General features: G+C 39.7%; 1 protein-coding gene across 1 annotated transcript; it reads left to right on the top strand.

Annotated features, from left to right (window-relative positions):
- Positions 1-3,627: 3,627 nt before the first annotated feature.
- On the top strand, positions 3,628-11,154 carry LOC140231221 (uncharacterized). The gene is made up of 4 exons (XM_072311367.1): positions 3,628-3,649; positions 7,809-7,924; positions 9,882-10,018; positions 10,918-11,154. The coding sequence occupies exons 2-4, from the start codon at positions 7,876-7,878 to the stop codon at positions 11,152-11,154; spliced, it is 423 nt and encodes a 140-aa protein (XP_072167468.1). The 5' UTR covers positions 3,628-3,649; positions 7,809-7,875.
- The last annotated feature ends 629 nt before the right edge of the window (positions 11,155-11,783 follow it).

The following is an 11,783-nucleotide window of genomic DNA, read 5'->3' as shown; positions in this document are numbered from 1 at the left end:
AGCTCCTGAAAGCGTACATCATATTGACAAATATCAATAAATTTACAAACAAAATTAACAAACCGTTCATAGTTTTCAATGGTAGAGACAGAAACAAAGGAGAGTTCAGGAGAGAGAGGGGAGGGGGGACGGAGAGAGAGAGAGAGGGGGAGAGAGGGAGAGAGAGATAAGCTCCTGGAGAGAGGGGGAACACAGGAACAGTATATCATTCAAGGTTCATGAAATTTTTACAAATATAGTTCAATTGGTTGGACTACAAACAGATTGGAAAATTAATGGCATTTCTTAAATTTCATTCGTGCTTAGGCAGGAATGATACTTATGTATATATACGACAAAACGAGGTCCTGCGTATCAGTCTTCCTCTGTAACTACAACATTGTATGCTTCCTAAAAAGATTCACTCTATAAAAATCTATAGGGTCACTGACATTTTTTTGTCTTCAAGTAATAATACCAGAGATCCTACACTAAGTAGAAAGGCCTAAACCTGTGACATTTGCACCATAGCTCTGAATTTCACGTTTGATAACGCCAAAATCTCCTTCGTGTCAGAGTACGCCTATTCCCCTCCCATACTTCCCCGACACTAACCCAGCAAAAAAAAAAAAACAAAAAAAAAACAAAAAAAAACAATTATCCCCTTTTGTCGAGTGTATAATAGTCACAGCAGATTTTTATAAAAATCAATATAATGCCATTAAACAGTAATTCAATTTGCTATCAAGCAAGTAAGTATACAATGGGAAACTTTACGCATGAGTGAACACATTCATTTTAGCCCTCCAAGGCACAAAAGTAAAAATTGCAAAATTTACAGTCAGAAAAGGCCACTCTCGTGTGGGTGCCCCTTCTACACCCTCCCCGTGCCCGTTTCCCTGAATACTTTTCTTACAGAATTTTCTTACTCTTTTCATTGAAACAATATTGAATATCTTACCAAAAGTGTAAAATTGAAGTTATATCTCTGAATGCAAAAAATAAAAAATAAAAAAATCCCTCGTGTGGGAGGGGTTACCCCCCCCCCCCATGTTCCAATAATGCGAGTGTCATTTACAATCTCTGATTTATTTATCTTATCTACACTCAGCAAAAAAAAGAAGCAATTATCCCCTTTTGTCAAATTATAATCGTCATAGAAGATTTTTATAAAAATCTTTGTATTATATGCCATAATTATTAACAGTAATTCAATTTGCTATCGGTCAAGCTAGTATACCAATGGGAAACTTTACGCATGAGTAAACACATTCATTTTTGCCCTCCAAGGCACAAAAGTAGAAATTGCAAAATTTACAAAATTTTGGTTGGTCAATGAAAGTTTTTCTCAGGGAATTTGATGGGACTATTATTGATTGGGTGAATGTACGGAAATTATGACTGTGATGTTTTAAATAAAAGAACTCGTAGTCTGGCTTTGCTGATGCTAAGACAGATTTCGAGGTAGAGAGCTCGTCACCTGTGTAAATTTGATGGATGGAAGGGTATACCTCACTTTTTTTCCAGGCTACCGGAGATGAAATGCCTAATCTCCCTGCTATTTTACAAATTTTTTCTTTGGATATTTTGAATAATTTATGTATACGCGTGAGGCAGAGACGAACCGTGGCGTGAGCCCGTGCGTGAGCCCCCCCCCCCCCCCCGACCGCGTGTTTTTTTTTAGACGGCACAGATTGGGGAAACTAAAAATCTATTGGGGACCCTATCCCTAAACCTGACCCTAATCCTAATCCTAACCCTAACCCTAACCCCAACCCTAACCCTAACCCTAACCCTAACCCTAACCATAACCAAAAACCCTAACCCAACGTTTTTCCCATAGGTTTAACACGCGCCATGCCCCAATCTGTGCCGTCTTAAAAAAAAAAAAACGCCCCCGACCTGAAAATACATGTACGCCCTCTATCGATCAACCGGTTCGCCTGAAAGTACGTCTGAAGTAATATTGATTACATTTAAATGTCATTTTTGCTGTAGGCCTACTTACCTAATATTTCTTCTTTAACAGTGGTAGACACACATTGCACTGTCAAAGATTCACAGTTGCTGGGTTGTCTCAGCTGTGCGGATAACAAGGATTTTAGTATAGTTTTGTCACTACCAAACTGCGCACTAAGACTTTTGCAGTCTACACGTCTGTCGCATTCACAGTCCCACATGCATAGATTGTAAGTAACTGCGACCAGCCCCAACGTGCAGCGCAGCGCCGCATAGCGGCGCGGTCTGCGGGGCTAATATTGTATCAATGCTAGACTCTATTAGGTCTAGTAGGCAAATAGTGGGGCATGAGTGACCGAAAAATGTGCATGTGTATGGTGCACACTATGGTGGAAACCCCCTTTGTTGTGCCACGTTATTCTTAGACACTAATGGTTTCATGCTTTACTTACTTGGGTTTACTTACTTCAGGGATGCCAAGTTCAAAAAAAAAATATGAGTGAGATGTTCATGACTCGGCATCTCGGCATGCGAATGTGCGCGCGAGCGAGGGTGTGGGAGGGGTTTTCCCCCCCTGTGGCCTCCCACGGTAGGGAGCTTTTTCAATTTTTAGCTCTTAATGGTGCTGGTGTGATCAGGTGCATATTTAAGTGACTATTTTTTACTTATTTTGAAAGACAAAAGGGAAATATACTTTCAATTGCAACTATCACTTTAATCTTTTGAGCTATGCTCATTATGATAGGCCCAAGTTGCAGACTTCGCCCGATGCGTGACAAGTGTCATGCGTGAGATGGCCCCTAAATGCTTGAGTCTCACGCAGAATGCGTGAGACTTGGTAGCTCTGTTACTTGGGTGTAGAGACGTAAAGCATCTGCTTATGTGCCCCTCTTCACGTCACTGTTGGTCTCTGGTACGGGTCTAACCCCGGGACGCTCCGTATACACAGTTACACACTGCGTGTTGGGGCTGGTCGCAGTTAGTACGGGTTGTACTTCAATGGGTGGTTTTCCCAAATCCCAACCAATGTCTCTTTGACTCTAGTGCCGACTTGAATTGGTTTACACTGGTGGCTGAGACTGCTGCCTCTGGTAGAGCATTCCAGTTAATATTTATGCTTCTCACAGCAAAGGCATTTTGTCTCGGCTGCAGTCTTAACTCTTGGTTTCTTCAATTTCAAGCTGTGCCTGCCTGTGGCCTCTGGTGTTGCTGCATTCAACCATGTCAAAAAATTGAGTACTGTCAAGGATCTATTCCCTTTATGATCTTGAAAATCTGAATGAGCTCGGCTCGTTGCCTTCTGTATGCAAGGGTGGGTAGCTTGAGGATTTTCAGACGCTCTGCATATTCCAAATGACGAAGGTGGGGGAGCAATCTTGTTGTCCTCTGTTGTACTTTCTCAAGTAAGTCTTCATCCTTTTTGAAAGTAGGAGACCACACCATATATATATTGCAATACTCGAGTGTTGGTCTTATTTATAGTGCTTTGTACAACTTGAGCCATCCCTTCTCATTCAGCGCAGAGAAAGATCTCTTGATGATTCCAAGCTCTTTTGGCAAGCTCAGCTGTTTGTGCACTGAAAGTGAGGAATCTATCACAGATGACTCCAAGATCTTTTTCAGAGATCTATGTTCTGAGAGATCTCCTCCTCACCATCCTCTCCTGACATTGTATACTGATGACATGGGTTAAAGTGAAAACTAAGTTTCGGTAAGTGCTTGAGAACCCGTCTAGCACCATTTCATTTTTTCTTGCAATATATCGAAAGAGTCCACTAGGAAACTTACCTGGCTGACGCGGTTTGCCGGAATGACGAGTCGGTTTGGAGTATTTTGAGAAAAATAATAATAGTAGGAAAACCGACTTTTATTCCAGAAAGCTCCAGACTAACTCGGTCTTGGGAAAAATTCGACCCTACTTCAGACAATTCACACACAGTTCGTGATCGCCACATACTGGCCACTGCATAAAACCAAATGAGGCCTAACAGAATGGACAGGAAAGTGCGTGCTAACGAAATCCTGTACAAACAAAACAAAAATGACAGCGCGCGGTCCTCAGTTGCTGAGACGCGCGGTTTTTGAAGTTTGTGTTTGTTGTTTATCAAGCGCCTTTGATTGTTTTAGAGGTGCTTGATCGGCGCACACTAATTTTGCATGCGCGCAAAGAGGTTTTTGATGCGCGCGTTGTAACAACTCGGACCATACTGCGAGTAGCAACACGAAGCGCTAGTTTATACAGGCCGATCCCATAGGACAACACTGTACACAGAGGGACAACCATTACAGCTCATCCCGCCGTCAAAGCGAAGCCGAGTTATCACCGAGTCCGAGTTTACCCTGAACCCGTTCGGGTAAGTTCTGAGACTGAACCTTTTTGGTTAATATTTCGCATTTTCGTCGTTACCCATCGAATATCTTGTCATAACATCGTTATCCTGCACATTTCCTAAGCATACGTTCACATTTGGGAGCGAAATTTGACAACTTTTGCAGGCGTGCCAGAACTTTGTTTGGGCTTTAATTCTACCATAGTGCACAACTTTACATTTGGACTCGTTGAACTTGTGTTGCCATGTGCTTGCCCACATTGTTACAGCATTTAAATCACCATTTAAAAACATTCTGTCATTCAAGTACAGTATATGTAAATTCTACAGATTTCTGTTGATATGGAAATTATAGTAAAGTTGTAGAACCTGTCCTAAAGAGTAAGACTAGATTCTAGGCCTTTGTAACTCAGACATAGCTAGCTAGGCCTAACGTTAGAGAAAATGCCAAGCTTTACTTTGAGTTTGATGTAGGCCTAACTGTTACAAATATCTAACATTTAATACTAACGTTAATAGATTATTTGTATGACACATCTATGATTGTTTTTCTTTCACATGACCAGTAGCTGCAAAGGATAAAACCCGGCGCAAGGTGCTGTTCACAGTAACAGTAGACGGTCACTACTGTACGTATTGGGGTCACTGCGCTGCTGCGGTTACTGCAAAGGCATGACTTTGCACACAAAACAGTGACAGAAACTTAGAAATTACTCTCAAATCCAGTGCAGTAGAGAACACCTCTTGACATTCAATCACTAGTGCACTCTAGGCCTAGGACCTACATATAAATATGAAAGTTACATGTTAAGATGCGAGAAGAATGGAAGCGCAAGAAACGCTTTCATTGTACTTTGTGAGGCCTACCACGGCATTTGGTGATTTATCGCCTATCGGCATTATTGCACTTGATGCCACCATGGTACATCAACATTTTTTCCTTTCAGAAATAGGCCTACATACGATCATGCCATGGAGTGGCTACTGTCGTTGGGCGAGAGATTGCTAGCGCTTTTTTGTGGTTTAGTGTGACCATGAAAGTAGTTCCAGTTGAACAGAGGTTCGGGGGTGTCCCCCGTATCTAATTTTACATTGATTGCTATCAAGCTATAGGGCCTAAAGCTCGTCTCTCTACATTTACTTGCACTTGGTGCCCCCAAAAACACATGAAAGCCGTTCCGGCGAAGTAAAAAGCACCTCTAATCACCCTTCATTCACATGATCGATATCTAATTTAACCTTGATAATGATAGCTAAAGCTCGTCTCTCTTTTTACTTGCACTTGGTGCCCCCATAACTTTATTTCTTCCGCGATATACCGTACCATACGCTGATGAATATCTCAAGTTTGTACATGGTGTAGCATAATCTAGCGTGCTAGAGATTGCACGGGAAGCAAAACTCAAGGGATCTTTATAGTACTAGTAAGCTTGATAGCTAGAGCTCGTCTCTCTATGTTTACTTGCACTTGGTGTCCCCATAACTTTTTTTCTTCCACGATCTGCCGAATCACATGCGGATGGATATTTCAGGGTTTGTGAATGAATGAATCGAGACAGGGATGATATTCCTAAGGTAAAAATGCTGATGTCCCCTGGGGGCATCAAGTGCAATTATGCCAATTTATCAATCGGATTGGTGTGTTTGAACAGAATATGCGAAGTTGGCACGCTGTCAACTAGCTGAGTCGGGATTAAAAATTATGTTCTGCGGTCGCGGAGACCAGTCTACGTCTGGCTGCACAGAATCCTCTCCTAAAAGTCACAAAATTGATTTTTTTAAAAAAGGTTCCTCTAGACAGATGGACTTTCTTTTGCGACAGCCATCAGATTTGAAAAAAAAAAATGAAGAATAAGATGTAGATCTAACCCGTTAGACTAGTAAGTTAATCACTGTAAAAACGTGACAGGGCTGTAGATCTACCTGGAAGGTGCACAACAATAAAGCGAACACAAAGGGAACAAGTCATGGTGATCATGTAGAGTTTTGATACTAAAATAGTCGGCAGGAGTTTTGACCCAATTTTATATACACTACTCAAGTACTGTATCAATTTCACTTTAAGGGATTGTATAGCTTTGGTTGAGATCTAATTTCAGGTTTCTAACATTTTTTGGTGAGATACGGTAATGAGAAACCTATTATGAAATACAGTCAAACCTGTCTATAGCGGCCACCCAAGGGATACGGAAAAAGTGGCCATTATAGACAGGTGGCCGCTATAGACAGGTAATCCAACTTTGTGTACATTGCCTACATGTACATGTATCATTGTTGTATACATCTATAAACACTTACATGTACATGTATGTGTGTACGTATGCACACGTGTGTATCATGCATAAAACAATGCCGGTGTTTATGAAATTGTTGCACAGTACCGTAGCATGTGCACAGTCATGAAGAAAAATTAACACTAGTGCATTATTGGGACTGAATAAGTGATGAATGCAACGGTGGCGATCACTGAACGTTGCCCAGGAATGACTGGCACGGCTAAAAAGCAGAAAAACACACTGAATTATCGGCTCGGCTACGGCTCCATCAGGTTTTTGGCCGCTATAGACAGGTTAAAATCTACCACGGGAAACAAAATATGTGGCCGCTGGCCGCGTTAGACAGGTGGCCGCTATACACAGGGTCTTTAACATGGCTTTTCTCTCGGGGGGATTTTTCAGTGGCCGCTATAGACAGGTGGCCGCTATAGAGAGGTGGCCGCTAAGGCAGGTTTGACTGTATGAAAGAGCATGTAATTCCATGAGGAATTCAACGATTATTTGATGAAAACTGGTTTTGAAATGGCTGAGATATATCCAGAACAGAGCGATTCTAAAGTGTGGGACACACATTTTATTATGATCGCTTTGTTTTACATTGTTTTTGTATGTTTCAGTCGTTTCAAACCCGATTTTCATCAAATAGACTTTGAATTCCTCTTAAGATGGTATGCCCTGTACTATTTCATAAGTGTTTTCTTGGTAACTCGGAAAAAGGTAAAAGCCTAATTCTCATCTCCACCAATACTGTACCATCCCTTTAGTGTGAAGGATATTTAGAAAAACATCATCTGTAAAATTATTTGAAATGATGGAAATACTGTAAAACGAGAAATTTTAGCGTGCATAAATCTCCATAAACTTTGCAAGGAGTTTTACACACAGTTTTTGTGTAATACAATGCATTGAATGACAGTGGCAATTTACAAAAATTTTGTCCATTGAGAAAGGCTGTCAGCACCAATTCTTGGAAATTTCATGTCACAAATATTTTAGGTTTTACAGTTTGACTTTAACAGATTCTAAGTACATTGTACACCATCTAAATGTGTTCTACCTTCTGTGCTAAAATCAGTTTGTCCTGCAGTAAGAAATACATCATGTATCCACCACAACTTGTATTCATCAGTGATGGAGTTATATCCTTTTTTCTTTTTTTTTTTTTCATCTGTCACTTTCTGTTTGAACAGTACAATTGTATGTTGTATGCATATAATACAATGCTGATATAATAATATTTGTGTGCGTGTGTGTGTGTGTTTAGGTTCGCTGCAGTAGAAAAGAAGCAACCTGTGGTGTCCAGTTACAGATAACCTCATTCCTCAGCCAACATGAAGAACACACGTCTTGTTGTTTGTAGTGTGCTTTGTTTCGTTCTAGGTGAGTAAACTATAATGTGAACAATTTGTCTGCGAGTCGTAAGAAAAATTTTCATTCCATGGATATGATGTACAAATCTAGGGGTCACTCAGCAAGTGAGGAGAGTTCTTGGACTTTGTTTCAGATTGCTTTGAGGATGACGAGCTAATAATAATAATAATAATAATAATTGTGGCTACTTGTATAGCACACAGGTCCACCTTTCAAGATAAAAGTTTAAATGGTTATCAGTAATGTTTGGGAACATAATTGATAAGATAAGTACATGGTTTAACCATTTTGTGGCTGACCGACTTTATGATTAGTTATGTCTCCCCGTGACACCCCCTTGTATAAGCGGAAGGAAAAAGTAAAAGTAAAGTAAGATTAGCTTACTTATTATAACAAAATTAATTTCACACGTCAGGGGAAAGGAAGTCTGTGCAACTTCAAGCTGATGTAATTAGGTTATTCCCCTCTTCTCACTCATCAGTGATACTGCAACATTGTTGTGTTCACATCATCAATTTGCCAAGTTTCTTCATGTCAGTTAAAATGAGTGCTAGTGACAAAGTCTCTGTCGAATACTTGAAAATTTGTGTTGTGATGTGTGATAAATGTTTGATTACTCAATTGATGAGAAAAACAACTCTTTCAGATTCCTAACTTGTTGGCAATGTGGAAGTTTGTTTGTTTATTAAAGGAGGACTGATAGATCCTCTATTTGTGACAGTGCATCACAAAACCAACAAAAAGTAGCCAGATACGGGTTTCCAGTTGAGGGCAGTTTCTGAAAGAGCGTACTCTAAGTTTTAAAATGATGTATAACTCAAATCAAATGGACTCTCCTAACCCAACTAAATATTGGCAAGGAAGCACGCACTCTGGAAAGTGTGAACCGAGAAAAGAGGCTGTGACGTAAAGAAAAAAACATTCCTAGTCAAGTGCCTAATCTTTACCAAACCATGCTAGCTGTGTGATGAATGGGACAAAAAACAGGGTGTAAGCTACTGGAGCAGCAGCAATGAAGGGAGTATCAGATTAAGCTGAAATTGACCATGCTGTATTAACCTGTTGAGGACAATTTGATTTTGCTACAACATGCATTTCCCATAGACACTTGCCCGAGTATACTCCGGACTCATCCTCAATGGGTTAACACATGCTGCTTCTTATAAATATCAACTTTCAAAAGTTATTAGAGTTGAAAGTGAAAAGTGTGCAAAGGATTTTCAAGAAATGAAAAAGGGCCTCTAAGATATACCTGTTCTCACTGCGTAGAAAAACTACCAAAAACACACTTTCCCATTTTATGATATCAAACTCAGGAATAATGTAGAAAAAGAAAAACTCTTTCAGAAAATATGAAAAACCCAAGATTGATTGGTTGAGCCGTTTCACTTTCTTTTTTTTTTTTAGTCCTCGAGTAAAATCAAGGGGTGCAACTTTTTGTTGGTTTTGTGATCATATTTATACTGTTGTAGATGTACTTGGTTTGACCATGAAAATTGGCATTTTGATTATATCCTCAAGAGTCAAAATGGAAGATTTGTGAGTCTGTTATTAAAACCTACTGATACCTCAGTATGATAGAAAGATACTACAAACTGTACATACAGTATTACTGCTTAGGCCACAAAAGCTAAAAAGACAAATGTTCGGGAGAGTGCAAAAACATGGCAGCCAAAGCACTGTAACAAATGGGATTGTCTTTCCTTTGTCATTCTGTGGTGGCTTCATTTGAGGGGTTGGACAATACAATTTGGACTAGATATCACCTATTAATCTGACAAATAATCCAAAAATTTTCACCAAAATTTGACATACAAGGTCCTGTCACCCCAGCGACAATATACATGTGTATGTTTATGGATACAGAACATGTGTATGTATGCATTATTGTCAGTGCAATGGTGATGTTGACAATAACTTTGACAACATCTGATGATAATGCTTCTTAATTTAACCATCCTCCCAGTGGCAGGTGTAGAGGTAGCATGGACAGCTGATGTCATTCAGTGCTACCAGTGCCAACAGCTGGAACAGCCAGTGTGGTCAGACTGCTGGAATGCTTCAGAGTCCTTGCCTACCGTTGAATGTGAAGGTTCCTGTTTTGTAAGTACATGTATGATATGGCACATGCTGTCTTGTTTTTTGAGGTACAATGGATTCAAATTCAGCTTATTTGTGGATGTTGGTCATATAGAAAGATACAGACAGTCAAGGGTGCAGATACAGGAAAGATACACATTCCAATTTGTCTTCATGTTTATAGAAATGTGTGTGATGTCATTGTGTTTTTGTTCTGTCCTGTTTTGTGCCACAGTTTTACATTCTACTTGCCTTCATTTCCCTGTGTCCAGGCTTGTTCAATACAGTCCACAGTACAATCTACCTGGGACTGATGACATCATTCATGTTGGCTTAAAATGAATAAATATTTGAAAAATAACATTATAGTAATTAAAGCAAATCTTCAACTTGGCAAAAAAAAATGATTTTGTTATTTTGTCATATCAATGTTCCCTGTCTCAAGGGTGCACTGGTCAATTCCACAAAATAAAAGGTGGGAGCTACCAGTCCATGAGTGCAAAAATGTTTGTTTCTGAAAAGATTACAGAATATGTTCTCTTATGAATCATTACATACATGTACACGTCATCTTGATCACAAAACAAACATGAATAGAATAATTTTTTTATTTGTTCAGTCCAAATAGATTCAACTAAAGGCAAGGTTCATTGTATTTCCCTTGTGCAGAGAGGCTTTAAAAGGTCAATCCTTGGAAAATGGTCAAGATTATTGAACTTAGTGAAAATGTAAATTATGAAGGGCAGTGTACATGCCCTTCAGTGTACAGTGTACATGCACAGGAAGAATGGACATCCTAGTCAAATGTGCTGAAGATGAATTGCTCTACTTTGGTTTCAACAAAGTGCATTTAAGAAACCCAGCTTATGTGTTAATCTTGTTCCTTTTTACTGATTTTTGGTTTTTACTGGTGTTCTGCTCAGACCTCGATGTTCCAGTCAGGCGGTAACAGTCTTGGTAACTACTGGAACGTGAAGCGGGGATGCATGGCACCTTGTGAACACACAGAGAACTGTCTCAGCCAACACTATGGGGAGTGCAAATACTGCTGCAGCTCAAACATGTGCAACACTTTTGTGAGCTCCCTGGCAATTTGTCCCAGGATAAGTATGGTTCTTGCCACAGTGTCTCTTGTCTGGGCAAAGCTTGTCTTGGTCTGATTCCCCTAAATCCCCCCCCCCCCCTCCTGCGGGTATAACTGTCAATTAGCAAATGTAATTTCTACAAGACCACAGAGATGTTGATCATCTAATGTAATACCTCACAAGGCGTTGAAACATTTTACAGCAATCAAAGCTCTATTTTCCATCAGTCATAGTTTATTCATCTAGCAGCAATAGTGCAGTTTTTGTATCTTGCTTGAACTTGTTTGAATGATCATTTCTCTCACCATCTGAAATGAAAAATTTATGTAATGAACCATTAATATGTGTTGCCGTGTACACGTCACAACAGATGATCCATCTTTGTGGAAATACAGTAATTATTGGGTTTAGAAAGATGCGTTGAATTACAGAAAATCACCAAAAGTCTGTCATTCAAACTAATATGATGGAGAAATGGTTGCTGACATTTCATGCCGTTACTATATTCTTCCATGATTTATTATTTTTTGGTATCAGTGTGCTACTTTTATGTGGTGTAAATTCCCTTTCTCCCAGTAAGTGCAGATTACCAGACTGCTTCCTTTGACCTGGTATGGTGTCTTCCAGGTGCAAATAGCTGAGCAAGTGTTTCTCAGTCTTTGTGTTGAAATGAGGTTGTAATGCTTGACTACAAAATTTACATT

Source organism: Diadema setosum, chromosome 7, assembly GCF_964275005.1.
Source record: "Diadema setosum chromosome 7, eeDiaSeto1, whole genome shotgun sequence".
Taxonomy (NCBI): Eukaryota; Metazoa; Echinodermata; class Echinoidea; order Diadematoida; family Diadematidae; genus Diadema; species Diadema setosum.
The sequence above is the reverse complement of the archived record's forward strand: the minus strand, read 5'-3'. Positions and strand labels throughout refer to the sequence as shown.

Bases quoted from the DNA above. Each gene is read 5' to 3' on its own strand.
- LOC140231221 (XM_072311367.1), top strand. From the start codon at position 7,876: ATGAAGAACACACGTCTTGTTGTTTGTAGTGTGCTTTGTTTCGTTCTA. The intron at 7,925-9,881 runs GTGAGTAAACTA...CCATCCTCCCAG, and splicing joins TGTGCTTTGTTTCGTTCTAG to TGGCAGGTGTAGAGGTAGCA. The intron at 10,019-10,917 runs GTAAGTACATGT...TGTTCTGCTCAG, and splicing joins AATGTGAAGGTTCCTGTTTT to ACCTCGATGTTCCAGTCAGG.